The following is an 18462-nucleotide window of genomic DNA, read 5'->3' as shown; positions in this document are numbered from 1 at the left end:
TCCCACTGAACCCCGGACATGGCCATCCGGTCTGCCGTCGGTCACAGGCATTACAACCTACGTGACAGTGAGTCAAATGATCTAATTGATCATGTATTTGTCACTTGTACTTGAGCCATGGGCAATCGATGTTGATACCATCACCTTCCGATTGGTGGTCGAAGCTTCGTTGCGTAGTACGGAGTTTGAATGGTTTCTCATCTTGCAGCTTCCGGACTGGTTAAGTCAAGTTTCTATCTGCCCAAATATGCCAGATGTTGTAATTGATGTTGAAGTAGTTCCAGATGAAGACATGGATTTCCACTTAGAGAAAACCCACTTGTGTCTCTGAGTAACATTGTAAACCTTTGCAATAAAACCAAACGTTTTTCCTTTTTTTGCTACAAGAGTGTTTAATGCAATTAGTGGTGGAGCTTATCGATCTACACATGTTGGTGTCCAAGGCTTTTCTTAAAAATTGTGTCAGCAGTGCTTTATTCTCCAGTGTTGTGGGTGTTGGTGCTGTGAATATGGTACGGGGTGAAACTAAATAGAGGCATTGTGCTGCTCTACCCAACGCTTAACAACATTGCTCACTTAACTCGTCGCTTCCCCCATGCTTTGAATACTTCTCTAGCTTTAAGTTTCTCATATTGAAAGAAGGGTCATCATTATAGGTCTTGAGTTATGTCGGCATCACGTGTCAGATGAGGTCTCAAATAATGGATCCGTTATAATTTTATAGTACCAAAAATTGATTGGAAATTGCCTCAAGGAAATAGGGTCATGCAAATGGTCAACAAGGAGTAATGAAAGATTACGAGTTCGTATGGCTCTTGCTTATTTGGGTATTTAAGGGTCTATACACATAGGTCTTTACAGGAAAAATCCTAGTTGATGAAATAGGATGGGCAACCAATCTTATTTGGGTACTTAAGGGTCTATACACACAGGTCTTCACTCACACAGGAGAAATCCTAGTTGATGAAATAGGATGATCAACCAATCTTGCCTGTTCAGGCCGTGGTTATTAAAGAGTAGTTTATGTTTAGCTCAACTCTTATAAGTTTAAGGTTAAGAATACTTAAAAGAGAAAAAAACATGAGTGAATACTGAAGGCTAAAGACTAAAAAAAACTAAGGTTTAATTTGGTTTTATATGACTTTTATTAAGACACTAAGGCCTTTATAAAAAGCTTTTAATTAAGGCTTTATGGACTTTATATATGTAAGGCTTAATAAATAAGCCTAGATAACCCAAGGCTTAAAAGGTCTTAAATGGAATAAAATTTTAAATTTTTTTGAAATCTCGCATAGGGCAAAACAAAACCTTTTATTATTATTATAGGTTTTATAGGAAATCCAAGAAGCTTTATTATGCTCTCTCTCTCTCTCTCTCTCTCTCTCACACACACACACACACACATAAATGAGGTTACATCGATAAAAAGGATGTTTATAAATAAATAAATAAATAAAGAGAGGAGATGATGTAAGATACACACACACACACACACACACACAAAGCTTACCATAATGCTTATTTAAACTATAGTAACACACACACACACACACACACACACACACACACACTCTCTCTCTCTCTCTCTCTCTCTCTCTCTCTCTCTCTCTCTCTCTCTCTCTCTCTCTCTCTCTCTCTCTCTCTCTCTCTCTTCATTTTTATACCCGAGTGGCACTCTCTCCCAACTATTATCTTAGCGTAATTAAAGGTAAGGACATATAGTTAATGCCCCAATACATACAGTTAAGTTTAGAAATAAAAAGGGTGATGTGGCCCCTTTTTTTAAAAGAAAAACTCATGGCCAAATATAAGTTAATCTTTTTTTAAACTTATCATACTACTAATCTCCCTTTCTTCTTCACATTCATGCCATCTATACCATTAGATGGAGAAAAAAAGTGAAGCTTAAGACTAACACACAACCGTATGATGTTTTAGCATATTTGAGGTCTATAAAACATGACCAAGCTATGCATGTCTCTTGATGTATTGGAGTGGAGCTCATTCCGTTATTTAGAGAGCACCGTTATACACCACAATAGCTTGTTATTTAGAAGCTTTTATTAAAGTTTTATACTCTTTAGACCAAGGGTTAAAGCTCTAGCTTAACAAACCTTCTATTACCCAAAGGTCTTTTATAAAAGCGTTCTTCTTTTACCCACAACCTTGGAAATCATTTTATATTGCTCACGGTGGGTTTAGTGAAATTTTCGTACATTTGTGAATTAAATCAATATAGGGCTTAAGGGTTAATTATTATTTTTTGAATTTGAGTCTTCCAAAATATTCTTCTTGTAGGCTTTGATACCATTGTAACAAGATATTTTCTCTAGAAAACTACGTAAGCTTTCACACTCAAATAATAACATGAAAATTACACAATCAAAATTACCACTTCACCAAAGCTTATAAGAGAAATACTCAACATCACCAAGAACAAAAGCATTAGGTGTAATCTTCCCCCTTGACGACCTGTGTGGCTCTCCTCCCACATGCGGTATTTAATTCATATTCATATTTTTAGTCTATTAGCATAAATAGCATGTATTCCACTTTTGGGCTTTTACTTTACTATAAATAACTTTGCCTAAAGTTCTTAGGTTTTCACATGATAAAACCATGGCCCAACAACATATACAAATGGTCCGTAGGTAGACCAAACTATAGCTAGGTGGGTAGTAAAAGGGCACCTTTGCCAATAACGGCGGTGACTTTGTTGGGATGTTCCAAAGAAATGCTTCCCCCTACCCATGTGGGGATGCACTCTGTTCCATATGGTATTTCTGGGCCCCCACTTCCTAGATATACTAATGCCTATGAATTCACTTGTGCTCACATACACATTAAACTTTCTTGTGCACACATGCATGTAAACCCTAGCTGCATAATAGGCTACAAAATAATCAGTGTCATAATTAACACATGATCTTCATTCTCACACCACTGCTCAATCCATATGACACCTCAATGGGTACCCTTATACATCTGACCACCTATACTCATGGATGTGGTCCATGTTAGTTAAGCAACCAATTGAAGTTACATCAATTAATCCCAATGCTGTCTTGAGAAATAGGCAACCATAGTATCAAATCGCATGTACCCCCACTGGCATAGTACACACGGGCATGTGCGTGTGTGTGTGTAAAACGTACATATATATAATGTATATATTACACACACACACACACACACACACACACACACACACACACACACACACACACACACATATTGATATATATATATATATATATATATATATATATATATAATAGAGAGAGAGAGAGAGAGAGAGAGAGAGAGAGGATGGGCAATTGTGTGGGCTTTTGTTTCTTGCATTGAAAAATACACAATACACTATAGTTTCACATAGGTGGTTAAAAGAGCACCCTTTAAAGTTATAGATTCAAAACTTTGAAAGACCACTCTATATTTTATCAAATTTTAAAACTAAGCAATACAAATAAGGTCAACATAAACACTTTTTAACCTACTTGAGCTTTGAAAACATGGAGGAAAGGAACATGTGAAGACCATGTTCATGCATCATAATTGCATTTTGCTTGAAGATGCATCACATTTATAAGAAAGGGTAATAATATTCCTACAACATTCATAAGAAAGGTTAATAATAATCTTGTAACATGTAGTAGATGAGAATTGTCTTACTATTTTTATTGGAGAAATTACTATGAAATCCAAGTTATACTCTAAAGTTCCTTGCATTGTGAAAAAACAAGCATGGTGGGGTGACAAAACCACATGGTTATGGGCGCACTAATGTGATAACACTCCAAACAAGTAAGTGCAGTATACATAGCTCTCATAACTAAGAGTAGATGGTATGCATGTAAGGAATTACTACTACAAGGCTACATACAAAATGTATTTCTTTGGAAATTTGTGGTAAGGTCATACTTATCATAATGTGAAGAACCAAAAAACCACCAAAACTTGTAACCAAGTGGATTACTTATAAAATGGCAAGTATTAATACAATGCATAATGTCAATGTTTTCATAGACTACAAAATGTTCCCAACAACAAGAAGATGATAAATGTTGCATTTGCATGGTTGGCTTTTGTAGGAACCCTAGTCTATTCCACTATCAGTGTGGTACAGAACTAGGCACCTAAGATTGTCCCACCTAAAAACAACATGGTAGAGACGTTAAGAGCCTTTGTGTTAGAACTTGCATGTAGTATATGCATGGTTAGAGTCCATAGGCACCTAACTTGAAAACCACATCCTAAAGAATTAAAGAACGTACCAATTAGAGGGATAAGCTAAGCCAAGCCCTATTAAATTCTTATAAAAGACCTTCATTTGAACTTGAATAATATCATATTTTTCATTGTATTAGTGGTTGAAGTCATAAAAACATTAAGCATTTAGAGATTGAGCCTCTAGAACTGTATAATATTCCTTGTGCTTAGAAAGCCAATTAAAGGGCATCTAGAGCAGCTGCACACTCAAAAACAACATATAGGACTCCATTAAAACCGTGATGGGTTCAAAGAACACAAAGTGAAGGCTTGATGGGCTCAGAGAACAGTGGCTACCATACCATGTTGCGTGAGTATGGACCTTAGTGCTATATACATAAATATAAATATAAATATAAATATCAAATGCATATTGGGCTATAGCCCAGTGGTCTCGCCTCAAGCCTCCTGAGGTGGATGTATTGTGGGTTCGAATCTACCCCAGTGACATGTAATTTTAGTAAAAAAATTAAATTAAATGAAAACTAAAAACAAAAAAACTCGATGAGAAAGCGCGAAGAGGATGCAATATACAAAAAAATAAAAATAGAAATAAATAAAAAGTAAAAAAATAAAGAAAACTCACTTGGAGAGGGCTTCCATTAAGAAGCTTATACAACTCCATTAGGAAGGAAGGATTTGAATGAAAGGTAGCAATAGGGTTAGGAAGGGGTTAATAATGGTAGCGTAGTGTATGGTCCGTGTCCGTCTTTGAAGCTCTGTTGTGGTTTTGTGTTAAATCCCCTTTTCTCCGTGGAGGGGGAGAAGAAGAGGAGGAGGAGGCGGAGGGAGGAAGGAAGAGGGGCCGCCGATACTCTAAACAAACCGAGCCAGCGACGGGGGACGAACGTTTTGGGCTGTGTCGGAATTGCGCTGTTTGATTTGATTTGAACGAATGGCATTTCACGTTGCGTGCCCCATAACCTGGTCTCTCTCTCTCTCTCTCCCTCTCTCTCTCTCACGTTAATGTGTTTTTCCCGCTCGCCTTCGCTCCTCGCCCCAGCCGTCTTCCCCTCGCCATAGCCCCTTTCCTTAACCTCGCCGTAGCCATCTGCACTTTTCTACCACCGCCGCAGGGATCTCTCCGCCGATTTGCCAGTGTTTCGCCCCTTTCAGTCCGCATCTTCCGTCGTCGAACTGCTTTCCGGCGCCTCCCGTCGTTGATTCTGCGGTTCCGTTCCTTTCCCTGTGTGTTGCCTCCAAAAATCCTCTTTGCGCGCAGCAATTTACGCGTTTTCTGTGTCTAATCTGCTCATTCTGCATCTGTTTCTCTTCCGGCAGGGTTATGTTTTCGGTTGCAGGGTTAGGTCAGGTTTTAGGGTACCTTTGGGACGTTAGGGTTTTCTGTGTGTGCCTGACATCATTTTGTGGTTTTTCTTTTGCAGCCGCAAGATATGTTTCTGCATCCCTGGCACTCCAGCGCCCTTGGTGTCACCCCGAGGCAGGGAATCTTTCTTGCAAGATGTTCTGGATTTGGAGAATTTGCTTGCAAAGCCGGCCTTCCTGGCTGCCGGAGGCGAGGAAACTGTGGAGGTTTTGGTCCCCCGCCTGGCCAAAGATCTCAAGGCCAAGAAGGCCAAAAGCACGGCCGGACAAACTGGAGGCGAGAGTGGCGAAGACACCCCCATCTCCCTCTCCAAGAAGGCAGTCATGCGCAAGAAGGCCACCATGGCCGCCATTGCAGTGGCCGAAGCTGCTGCACTAGCTGAGCAGGCAAAGAAAGCTGCAGACCGACTTGGCACTGCTCGCCAGGTAGGTCATCATCGCATTGGGAGCAAGTTCCATGCATTTACTGCTGCCTTGATGTTTAAAGCCAGTGTACTTTGGCAATAAGATGAGCTGAAACTTGGGAACATTACGACATCACATTGAATTAGATTGGTCTAGAGCCCTCAGGTAGATCTATTCACCTATCATTGACATGTAGAGCTAGGCAAATATAACTGCTTTGAGAATGCTCTCGGTATGTACTAAAGCCTTCAAGCAGTTCCTGTTTGCCTTTCATGTTCTACTGTCAAAGTCGATTGTCTCCTTTTTATCATCTTGGAAACGATACCGAGCCAAAGAATAGGTTGGCTAACCTAGCAAGGCCTTGTTTAAGCCAATTTACTTTCTGGCTCTATTGGATGCCCTCGCGCACTGTATGATAATTGGCCAAAGGATAGGTTGGCTAACCTAGCAAGGTCTTGTTCAAGCCCACTGATGCACTTGCTCTCAGCAAGTACCAAAAGGGTGTATGGGGTTGGTAGTTATATGAGGGAAGAAGTTACAACACTTGTATCACAGCATTTATTTTGGTGTAGGCTCGCAGCAACAGTCTAGTTTATCTTGCCATTGTTGGGAATGGCAAAGACTTTGTCTTGTTTTTTACTTTTGATTTCTAACTTCAGCAGTGTATGGTCCCATTCACTTAAGCTGATTTGTTCCTCCACGGTGCTTTCTTTTGGGAGATTTCCCAGTGGTTTTGATGTATCCTCACTGTAGTACTTTAATCTAAGAAATACAGAATACATATTTCTTTGGATGGGGTTTTTCAGCTTACAGAAGCAGGAGCAGCTCCAAATGGAATTGCTGGAGGAGCCACATGTGAAATATGCTTTTACAGTGAAGTCATAGGCAGTAAGAAAGCTGATAGAATGGTACCTTGCCCGATTTGCAAGAAGCTGTTTCACAGGCATTGTCTTAAACGCTGGGCTGGCAATAGAGGTGAGTGTGCAAATTATTAGAAAGCCAGGTGCTCTTACTCACAGATGAAGTGTGAAGTAACTTATTTACGGGCTTTTAGACATCCTATTGAGGAAGATCCTTTTGAGTGCTTATCTGATGTGTTGCTTTGTCTGATTGCATTGCTTTAGACTTATTCAATTGGTCGTCTTGGGTATGTGGATCCTGCCGAATCTGTGAGGTATGATGCCCATTTTTGTATAAAACTGCAATTTTGGCTAGAGGGATCTTTGTTTTTTGTACAAGGCTTCTTTATCATGGTTTGCCCTTGGCCTCATGGTTTTTGATGGATTGTGAACTGGCAGGTCTGTAGACGCACGGGGGAGCCTAACAAACTTATGTTTTGCAAAAGGTGTGATGGAGCTGTTCATGCATATTGCCAGCAGCCACCACTCAAGGTTTGTGATGTTTGATGGAAATAGTAAAGCCTTGAAGGTTTCTCCATCCATCTCATCCAAGTTTTTGCAATTTTGACAACAGCAAGTTCCTAAAGGGCCCTTTCTATGTCCAAAACATACGGTTTGCCACAGTTGTGCTTCTCGAGTTCCTGGAAGTGGAGTTAGTTCAAGGTAAGACTTTATGCAGCAGTTATGAAGATAGTGGCTTAAGCCAAAATTATGATTTTTTCTTGCTAAGCTAGAGTAATGATTTTGAGTGTTGTTTAAGCTAAATGGGAAAAGCCCAATTAATTGCGTTTCTTTTTTAAATTTATAAAATATAGTCAAAGTGAATGAGAAAAAATGACTACATTTGATTGTATCTGTGTTTAGCTCTAGCCTTCATTGTAGCGTGTGATAGAAACTAAGCAGCTATCTTGTGTTTAACACAAAGGTACATGTATCCGACATATTGTATCAGGCCTTGCTATTTCTCTACAGTATACATATTGGATTTCATTGTTGACTCTCCTGCACTTTCATCCTTGTTAATTTCAGTATACTTTCTACACATGAAATATTTAATCGCCAATGTATTATGCAAACTAAAGATTTTTTTTTTTGCATTTGACGGCCTTCGCATACAAGTGAAAATGTAGGAGTGTTCAATCTCAGCTCATCTTCTTTTCTCTACCCACAAGCCACACTTCAATGCATGCATGCTCCTCGAGCCTGAGGTCTCTCAAATCGACTATCACGGATTAAGATGGTGAGATTTGCCCTTTGCATGAAAATTTGCCTGCTCTCCTTCTGTTATCTTAGTTTCCAAACACTTCATACAAAATCAGTTTCTGCCCGTATCAAACAAACAGGGTTGTGAATCTTTTCTCTGTGAAGGACAGGTTCAAGAATGGATACCTGCTACTTCTATCCTTGATGGATGCCCATTATTTTAGGAAAAAGCAGGGTCAGAGAGCTGCCATCGGCTAGAGAGATACCTTGATCAACAGCCTGTATTCAGCCCTGCAAGCTTTCGTAGTATGCCATAGGCTGAGCAAACAAGGAGTGTGCGTTCTTCAGATTCCATTCCTGGTCCAGCCTTAACCCCAAGATGGTGGGATCTAGTGTGAAGCAAGGTGGTTGCATGTATGGACCGTTGACGGATTTGTGTTTGCATGTGGGTTGTGAGTCGTGACCTTATTGGGGCATCTTTATTGATTATGCAAGACATCATGTAGATGGAGTCCTATTGCAACTTCATAGTTTCTGGATGAAGGTCCAATAGCCCTGCATCCCATCTGTTGAACCAAGGTGGTATGCTATCAACCAATCCTCATGTTAGCAGGTTGCTTTTGATGGCCTGCTTTTCATGCAAGTCATCACTACAGATGAGATAACAAGATGCCTTTTAGCATCATAGCCAAGCCAGCAGATCACATTTAATCCATCAAAACAACACCAATGGTTCGGCTTGGCTACATGCACCTTTGAAGTGCAAAAAACCATGCTTCAAGTCGATGTAACCACAAATGCAGAGTAGAAGGATTGAGTTAAACATCATACTTATTGAAGGAGATCTTTTCCAGTAGATGGTTGACATTGAAGTTGTCAGTGAGGATGCCTGTGCTAACTGTTGAAGGATGAACCTGACTCTTGATAGTCTTGTCTATATAGCAATCCTACTCCATATCGTGAGCCTCCTCAGCTTTGTGTCATTGCTGCTCCTGAAGGAGACCTTTTCCGGTAGATGGTTGACATTGGAGTTGTCAGTGAGGATGCCTGCGCTAGCTGTTGAAGGATGAAAGTTGAAACTGACTCTTGATAGCCTTGTCTACATAGCAATCCTACTCCATGCCTTGATCTGTCTCAGCTTCGTGTTGTTGATGCTCCTGATCAACCTCGAATTCCAGTCTTGTGCACTGCAACTTGAGTGTGTGCTTGTGCTTCCGGTCCTCTTGCATTTGCAATGTTCGCATCATTTGGGCCCTGGAGGTCCATCTTGGGGGTGGTGATTGACTCCCTACTAGTGCCGGTGATGATAGGATCCCTAGGGATGGAGGCCAGAGAAGATTCCTCTTGAGAAGCTCTCTTGATATCTCATAATGGGCAGCTTAACAATTATTCTGGAGGGCATACAAACTATTCACTAGAGAACTTGACTCTTGAGTGGGCAGCTTTATGGTTTTTCTGGAGTGTAAACAAACTATTCACATAGAACAACATTTTTTTAAACCTGGCATTAGACTGCGCACAGCCTCAAGCTAGCCTTAGCTATGATACCAATGTTATGTGCAGTAGTGGAAGATGGGTGATTAAGGCGTGCGATGAATTGCTGGTGATGAACCGCTGGTGTGTTAATTGAAATTTTAAAGAGAGGAGAGAGAAAGAAAGAAAGAAAGTCATATTAACGTCCGTGGAATGCCTTGAAGGCATATGGGACCAAAAGACATGACATCACAATCATTACAATCCACTTCGGGGTGTACTTAGGCGCAAGTGCGCATGAGAGAGAGAGAGAGAGAGAGAGAGAGAGAGAGAGAGAGAGTCTGTTAGATACTTGATTGGGTACCAACAAAACATTGAGTGCCCCCCCCCCCACCTTGCTGTATGTTTGCTTTATTTCTAAAATTGAAATGAGTACAACGACAGGTGCTGATTTGTCTTGACTGTGATGACCTTATTCTCTGCTGAGCTGGCTGTGGACTGAATTCCAAGCTGAGCACGAGGTGGGACTGCTTACCTGATTAGGAACCATGCACATGCAGGCTGCCTTCTGAGCACGAGGTGGGACTGCTTACCTGATTAGGAACCATGCACATGCAGGCTGAACAACATTGGGTTAAGCAAAATGTGGACTGATGTGCGTTGACTACTGGCCGCTGCTCTGATGTTAGATGCTTGCTTGCTGATGCTTGATTTGCAGATCTGAGAGATGGATAAGTGGGGAAGAGAAGGGGCCTTTATACAGGATAAGTCTGCCCTGTTCTGCTATTCAGCCTGCCCAACCAGCTGCTAGACCTGCCCGTCCTGTCTAAACGCGTCTAGATTTGTCCAAATCGGCTGCCCAGCTAGCATTTGGGTTGTCCTGGTGAACGACTAACCACAAACTGGTCTGGCACCTGGCACCTGGCACTGGGCTTAATAAACTGCTTGGACAATTGTATTGACTTCAACTGCAGGTGGGTTACAAAACTGTGCGGGACTTTGTATTGACTGGCCTACTGACTTATTGGCCTATCTTGGCCTACCTTGATGGCTAGTGGCGATCGGTTCTTAGACCAGGGCTCACAAAATGCTTAGTGCACATTTCTAACCCAAATGTAACCCAAAACATGCTCTTTGTGATACATATATGTCCACATGCCACTCAAGTGGAGTGTTTGGAGCTTGAGGGCTGAGTTTTCTATTCTAGGCACATGGGACTGAGTATGAATGAATCATCGCAGTGAAGGTACTTGAAGTGAGCCAGAGAGTTTACAGAGGCAGTACGAGGTAAATCAACATGTAGCTGCAGTTATTCTTGTTCAGTTTGTACATAGTTAGTGCAGCAAGTGGTATTTTGTTGTAGAGCTATTCATGCCTGTATATTCAGCAATATGTTTACAGTAGGTTGGTATTTGCTGCTTCTTCATTGAGTTTGAACAATTTTTCTGCTGTCTCTTTAAACTGAAGGGTTACAGTTTAGGAAGTCTAGTTACAATAAAAGGATTTCTCCTATTGGTTGTTTGCATTCTTGATGAAATTAAGGATGCTTTGGTGTTTTCTTATGAGCAAGTTAGTAGCTTAACATGTTATAAAAGTGTATCATGAAGTCAATGTTTGCTGACTCCATGACAAACCATAACTTGTTATTGGTAGGTGTACGTGTACAACCTTACATTTTTGTAGGTTTAAATTTATGAACGTGTATGACTGTGTAACTACTACTAATTAAGATTAATGGAATCTCTTAAAGGCAATGTCCTGGCTGTTCTACTAAGTTCACGAATTACTTTATTCTTCAAAGGCTTTGCAACATGGCTTAATCTCAATTAACTTTTATGACCATACATGTGGGCAATTGTAATCGTATGGTTTTGATTCCAGGTGGTTTCTTGAGTACACTACTTGTGATTCCTGTGGGAGACTCTTCATAAAGGGAAAATATTGTTCAATCTGCCTAAAGGCAAGTCAATGTCCCTTTGATTTCTTTCCTTCCCTGTTTTTGTGCAGATCAGAGATGGGAGAGCTTAATACCAGGGATTTGTTGTTTTAGTTTAGGCTGGTGCTTTACTATGTTTATTTTGCTATATTGCATGGTGATGCTTCATTTAATTCTCTTCTCATGCAAGGCTGATCTTATTGCATGGTGATGCTTCAATGTTAAGAATCAAGAATCTTGCTTGACCCATGATTATTTCATTCTCTCTATTTTTGATAGATTTTATGGCTTGGTAGAGTTTAGCATATCCTGTCTGTCAGACCTGCTTTGCTGCTAGGCATCACATGCCAAATGCTAATGGCAAGTCTAGACTTTACTGGGGCAAAGTAAAACAATAGTGGCCTTCCTTTGATTGAAGCGATGCTAGTAGGCTTATTATTGGTGGTGACATTTTGTTTATGTGCTTGGGCAAGTGGCAGTGTATAACCGAAGCGCCTAGGGGACTAGGGACTTTGACACACTTTTCGTACCATCAATTCATAATAATAATATTAAACACAACCATGATCAAAATTTTCACTATCCACATAATAACTGAAAATAGAGATATGCACAATTGATAGATTTTATGGCTTGGTAGAGTTTAGCATATCCTGTCTGTCTGTCTGTCAGACGCTAGGCATCACATGCCAAACGCTAATGGCAAGTCTAGACTTTACTGGCAAAGTGAAACGATAGTGGCCTTCCTTTGATTTTACATTATGAAGTTTTCGTCCACATTGCTGCCAGTTGATATTGTGTTAATTCTTTCTATCTTTAGTGGTGCATATGCCCTATCAACTACCTTTTTGTTGTAATAATTCTTTCTATTTGTTATGATCCTTGGTGCTAGGCTGCATTATGGCTGAGTCTGCCCTATATCCCCGGAGCTCTGATAGAAACTTAGTACATAGACCTTTGTATGAATGTATGCTCTGTGTGTGCGTGGGGGGTGTGTGTGTGGGAGCATATATTGATACCAAGTTCTACACCCACTATTGGGCACTAATGACGTTAGTGGGGATGCCATAGTATCTAGTCCTCATAGTATCTTGTCCATGCTATGCATGATGGAGTTGATGGTTTATTGTCTTGTGGATGACTACCATCATGAGGTTATAAATTGCACTTTCTTATAAGGTGAATTTGGGCATGTTCTTGGATTCATCTAGGTATATATTCCTTTGATTGAAGCGATGCTAGTAGGCTTATTATTGGTGGTGACATTTTGTTTATGTGCCTAGGCAAGTGGCAGTGTATAACTGGAGCGCCTAGGGGACTAGGGACTTTGACACACTTCTCGTACCATCAATTCATAATAATAATAATATTAAACACAACCGTGACCAAAATTATCAGAATCCACATACTATCTGAAAATAGAGATATGCACAATTAATAGATTTTATGGCTTGGTAGAGTTTAGCATATCCTGTCTGTCAGACCTGCTTTGCTGCTAGGCATCACATGCCAAATGCTAATGGCAAGTCTAGACTTTACTGGGGCAAAGTGAAACGATAGTGGCCTTCCTTTGATTGAAGCGATGCTAGTAGGCTTATTATTGGTGGTGACATTTTGTTTATGTGCCTGGGCAGTGGCAGTGGCCTTTCCTTCTCCCACACCAGAGAAAGGCCAAACTATCGTAATACATATTCCAATGTAGATACAGAAGGGCTTTAAGATATAAACCCCCACCTGTAATAGGTTTTGATCTTCCCCATACACAGGACTTCAATGCATATAATGAAAACATTGCTACAGCAGATACAGCATTCAATACTTGCCCAAGAATCGATTTTCAGCAAGTACATACCCAAACCAGCCGGTACAGGGTACAGGCCGGTACAACATTCAACAAGTACTTCAGCAGGTACATTAGCAAGATCAACCAGTACAACACGGGTCTTCAGTTACAATGAAGTCAAGAGCACTATGGATGTAACCACGGATCTATATGGCAGCCTGAGAACAAAGCACGTCAGATTTAGGCGCAGTAGCAGGTGTACTTCAGTTGGTACAATAGTACGGCAGGCTGTATGGTGAGAAATAGATGCAACAGTAGTATGAGTAGATGGTGACGAGGTGTGCTTCAGTGTAAGTTGGTGATGAAAAACTCCTTGCGATGAAGAGTGAAATGACCATTTTTAACGTCAATTAACCTTAGAATATGGTAGTCCATGGCTGGTAGAATAGTCAACCACTTGTAGACTGTCCAAAATTGAAGCTCATGTTTATTTCTTACCTTTTTTCGTGGCTTGGGTGCCCAAACTTGAGGTGTCCAGTCTATATTGTAATATTGATTGTGAAACTTGTTAAATATGGGGTGCTTAAGCCATAAAAAGCCCACCTTATTTAAACGAGTGTGAAGCCTTTAAAATATGAGGAGCCTAACTTATAACTTGTCCACCATAAAAGCTTGTTTCCATGCCCAAAACATTCCTCAAATCCTCAGGGCTTGCAAGATGTGCTTGACGTGCTTCCCATGCTAGTCTTGGCCTCTGATGTCCACCTTCTTGCCCAAGGTCTTGGTTTTGGCACCATGGTTCTTGTAATCGATAATCCCCCATTTCCAAAGCAAGTACATCCATAATCATTTGGGCATCTGTAGTTCACTAGAGCCCGTCCACATATGAAAACAAGGAAATGTCCAGGCTGGTGACATCCCTCCCAGCTTAGCAAAAGTTGTTCTCAACTTTAGAGATTCAACCATATAAAAAATAAATATTTAGAGATGAGATATTGTACAATCTTCAAGCACATGATCCATCATTCATAAAAACTTAGATTAATTTCAGAAGCCAAACATAGGTTTACCCCTTACCTTGAGCAAGCCAACACGTCTTTGGATTTTTGAGCGAAACGCCCAAACATTTTATAAGCTACCGAAACCTATTTCACTACTACAAGCATGGGCATTTCATTGTTTTCATATGTGGACGGGCTTGGCTTTGCCTCGTAACTGCAAAATCCTGCCACCTTTTGTCTTGGTGGCACATAGTGAGGGCATATTCTGGGCATAGTAAAATTTTGGTTGCATATGCTGGTAGAGATACCTTGATGAATTGTGTTTTGAAGTGAGAGTCAAATGCACATTTTTTGCTTTTAGTTTGAATGAGCTATGGCACTAAATGTACAGGGTGCTGTTTTGTAAAAAAATATTGCAGGTGTACAGGGACTCTGAGGCCTCTCCCATGGTTTGTTGCGACAATTGTGAACACTGGGTTCATGCTCATTGTGATGGAATAAGGTACACTGCAGTGCCTTCTGACTGGAAATATTTAACGAAGGGGGTTACTATAAATAGTATGTTTTGTTCACAACTGAATTTTAGAAGCCTGTGGCTGCTTCAATTCCCATTCTCCTTATGTGTCAGCACATATTCACCACACCTATGGAACGTCGTAATTACTCTAGCAAGTCTCGTGAACTATTTTAACATCAGAGACTTGCATGCTGCTAGCAGTGATACATGCCTGAAATTCTTCAAAACTTTATGAAATGTTATGCTCCTTTCTCTACTTGTTTTGAAGTGTTACATAGAATTATATAACATGTTGTTTGATTTTGCTTTTTGAAACGCTTGGCAGTGATGAAAAGTATCATGAATTTCAGCTCGACAACAACCTGCACTATACATGTGCTGCTTGCCGTGGTGATTCTCACAGAGTAACTACCAGATCCAAACTGCTGCATCTCATATTTGTCTTTGACCATCTTATCTATTAATAGCACACTTTACTTCTGTGTTTATCAAAATTGATGAAAGCTTTTGTTCAGTAGATGCAATCTCTCTGTAGAAGGGACTTATTTTGACCTGTTTGTTTGTAGGTAAGGGATATGGATGATGCAGCTGATGAATTATGGAGGAGGAGGGATGAAACTGATAGAGATTTGATACATCAATATCAAGCTGCTGCAGGGCTTCCTTCAAAGGATGAAAATTTGAAGCTATGTCCCTCAGATGATGAAGACGATTATAAGGTCTCAGAAAACCGTTTGATGAAGAAGGCAGTTAAAGTGCTGCCTTTGAAAGGAAAAGATCGAGGTGGGAAGCCATCCAAAAAATTGGAATTTGGAAAAAATAAAAATGATGAGATTGAAAAGGCTGGAACCAGTGGGACCATCAAAAAACTGAAAATTACTCTGCCTAAATCACATATGAACAAATCTAAAGGCGAGCACCACAATACAGATGAGAGAGGGCTTGGTGCCATGGAAGAGAGGGGGCACCGTAGTGCTTCATTTTCTCAAAAAATGCACAAGAAGAAGAACAGTTCAGTTGTTAAGTTGACCAAGTACATGATTCAAGCAAGAGAGTCCATTGCAGCAGGCAATGGGAAGTTTTTTTTGGCCGATCAAAATGCAGGAGGAGCCAATACATATGTTAAGTCTTCTACTCTTGTATTTGATGAGAAGAATATGTTGAATAGAACAAAAAATAAGCACGCTGCTGAGAAAATTGCTAGCCCTTTCGAGAATAAAGGCGCTCTTGAGAATCCAGTCAAGACGGTAAAATTTGTTAACAATGCAAAGGATAAGACAGGGACAAATGCCTTTTTGCCTCTTTCATCAAAAGAAAAGGGCATCAATAAGACAGTGATGAAGATTCGTCCAGTTTTAGCTACAATGACGGAGGATCAGAGACAGTCTCATCAGTTCCATTCCGATGAAGAAGGTTGGCTGCTTTCTCTTCTTGCATCTATGTAGGCATGTTGTTGGCAAGTGGAGTTTTCTACACTTTCTTAGCAAAGGCTGGTCTTGCCTGCCTTTCTATTTTCATTATCCATAAGAGAGAGCAGGCCAATGGGGCTTCATTCTGTTTAGGCTAGAGGTCAAAAAATTGCACCTGCTCAAAGCCATTTCCTTTTAATACTTAGTCTTGTTGTATTTTAAGAGCATATGTTTTTTTGTAGTTTTACAAGCTCCATACATATTTTTTTCTCTTTGTAATGTAATGATATTTGACACCTGGTCTGCTTTATAAACATGTGGGTTACACTGTAAAAGCTTTATGTGCATTGGCAGGATCTGAAGGGACTAGTGATTCCCTGCAGGAAGGAGGATATGGTTTTCAAAGTCCTTACCTTGACAACTCTGGTGCGGTGCCACAGCAGAACATGGAAGGTATACAGAAGTGTCCAGCTTGGAATGATGTTAGAGTATTTATGTCATAGGGTTTTGCTGATTTGGGCTGTTTGGTTCAGCTGTTCTGAAACCCTTAGGGCCTAGCTAAACAGTTGTATGGAAATTCTAGCTAACAGGGAGTCCTTGAAGGATTCAAGTCATGCTTCCCACAAAGGAAGTGTGAGATCTTAAACACACATGAATGATTGATTGTCGGATTGACTGTGATGTTGTGAATGTGTTGTTAGGCCAGTGTCCCTGCCTGGTGCAGTTGGTGAAAGCAAGAAATGAAAGGGGTGGGAGACCAGCCCCTCTTGGTGTCATGTATTGTGTATTGTGCATCGCATCTTGCTCCAGAGAAATTGTTGAAGACAAATTCAGGTGCTGCATATGTAAAAAGGGAGTGGGCTGCAAGTGAGGTGGAGGATGTTGAAACGACTTGAAGGGTTTCATGAGGGGAGGGGAGCAAGCTTTGAATAATCCTCAAGCTGCTGCAAATGGCTGACTAGGTGCTCAGTCCATTTTCTGAAGCTTGACCCTGCCCGCAGCCCCTAATTGGCACCTTTTACGCCATCATGCTTGCCAAGATGCAGCCTTGCATGGCCCTGTGCTTGCCTTAGTGCTTCTGGTGATGCCTTATATGGTCTCATTGTAGCTACTTTGAGCTCACAATGTTGTATATGATTCAGATGGAAGTAGATGATGAATAATAGGTCTTCAGGGCATTGATGTTGCAAGAAGTAGGTGATCGTCTCATCATCATGCACAGTTTGAAAGAGTCTTCTCCAACCCTACTTGATAAAATCATAGTCAGGGAGTCCATAGGAAGACCTGAGACACGATTGGTTGCAACCTTCGAGGATGCAAGGCCAAATGAGACTCTTTAAGTTTTGTGAAGGAGGGGGTAAGCACATACACGGGTTTAGAATCTTGTAAGCACATCAAGAGTTTAGATAAGATATTGGGTGGCTTTTATACCCATTGTTTTTCTAAATTGATACCTTGCTCTTGCTACAAAATCAGAGAGACTGTGTAAGGGCAGCTTTTTGGCCCAAGGAATTATGGGTGCAAAAACCCCAATCAAATGTTCCCCAAGGAATCGACTAGCAAGAAAGCTGGGAGACTTCCTTGCGTCCATTTCAACGGCTAACGTTTTGTCCTCGTGTCGTCAACACCAACACTTGCATTAGGAATTCCTGGCGATGCTGCTGACCTATCTCCTCCAGAAGACGAATTGGCTATTGGTTTGACACCTCTTGTCGAAGCGTGGACTCCTAAAAAGCACTCTCCTGTATAAGCTCTGGCCCAGTTGAAAATAATTCTGAAAAGACCTCCAGCTTTATGTGGATCTCTGCATATGGACCACCAGCCCCGTCTCCACAAAACCCCACATATGCCTGTCCATGAACAAATCAAAAGGAAACACAAGACTTCTCAAGATTACTACATCAACCATGTATCCACTAGTACCTGTTTAACAGTGTATGCTTCGTACAACATTTCCCTGCCTATTGGGATCCTATTGGGATCCAATGCTTGGTCCTCATGATGGACACCTTCATGTGGAACATCTTGCAAGAAATACATCCTGTGATACACTGAAGCAAAAACTTTGGCCATAGTCTTACGGCTGTCAGAATGCGCAGCGGAAGACTAACGCACATAGGAGACGCATCACCATCGAGCACCACGAACACCCCCAACGGGCACTGGAGCATCCCTCCACCAGACTCCCATCTCCCGGTGAGCTGCCTCCCAAAACACCAGCCGGAGGAGATGAATATGACA

General features: G+C 40.9%; 1 protein-coding gene across 4 annotated transcripts in view; it reads left to right on the top strand.

The window, feature by feature from the left end:
- Window positions 1–4898: 4898 nt before the first annotated feature.
- Window positions 4899–18462, top strand: part of LOC147608437 (uncharacterized) — a 30804-nt gene continuing 17240 nt past the window's right edge. For 2 of the 4 annotated variants that reach the window (XM_086789534.1, XM_086789533.1), the window contains exons 1-11: window positions 4899–5196; window positions 5655–6021; window positions 6807–6975; window positions 7125–7174; window positions 7299–7391; window positions 7474–7562; window positions 11457–11535; window positions 14715–14797; window positions 15138–15216; window positions 15379–16225; window positions 16576–16674. In XM_086789534.1, the coding sequence (XP_086645660.1) occupies window positions 5165–5196; window positions 5655–6021; window positions 6807–6975; window positions 7125–7174; window positions 7299–7391; window positions 7474–7562; window positions 11457–11535; window positions 14715–14797; window positions 15138–15216; window positions 15379–16225; window positions 16576–16674 (1987 nt within the window). In that variant the 5' untranslated portion in view covers window positions 4899–5164. Of the gene's footprint in view, window positions 5441–5654; window positions 6022–6806; window positions 6976–7124; window positions 7175–7298; window positions 7392–7473; window positions 7563–11456; window positions 11536–14714; window positions 14798–15137; window positions 15217–15378; window positions 16226–16575; window positions 16675–18462 lie in introns of all 4 variants that reach the window. The other 2 variants (XM_086789536.1, XM_086789535.1) reach the window with 2 other exon arrangements.

This window comes from Cibotium barometz, chromosome 53 (genome assembly GCF_041138505.1).
Source record: "Cibotium barometz isolate CiBa-2024 chromosome 53, ASM4113850v1, whole genome shotgun sequence".
In the NCBI taxonomy this organism is placed as follows: domain Eukaryota; kingdom Viridiplantae; phylum Streptophyta; class Polypodiopsida; order Cyatheales; family Cibotiaceae; genus Cibotium; species Cibotium barometz.
Note: the sequence above shows the minus strand (reverse complement) of the source record. Positions and strands in the feature narration are given on the sequence as shown.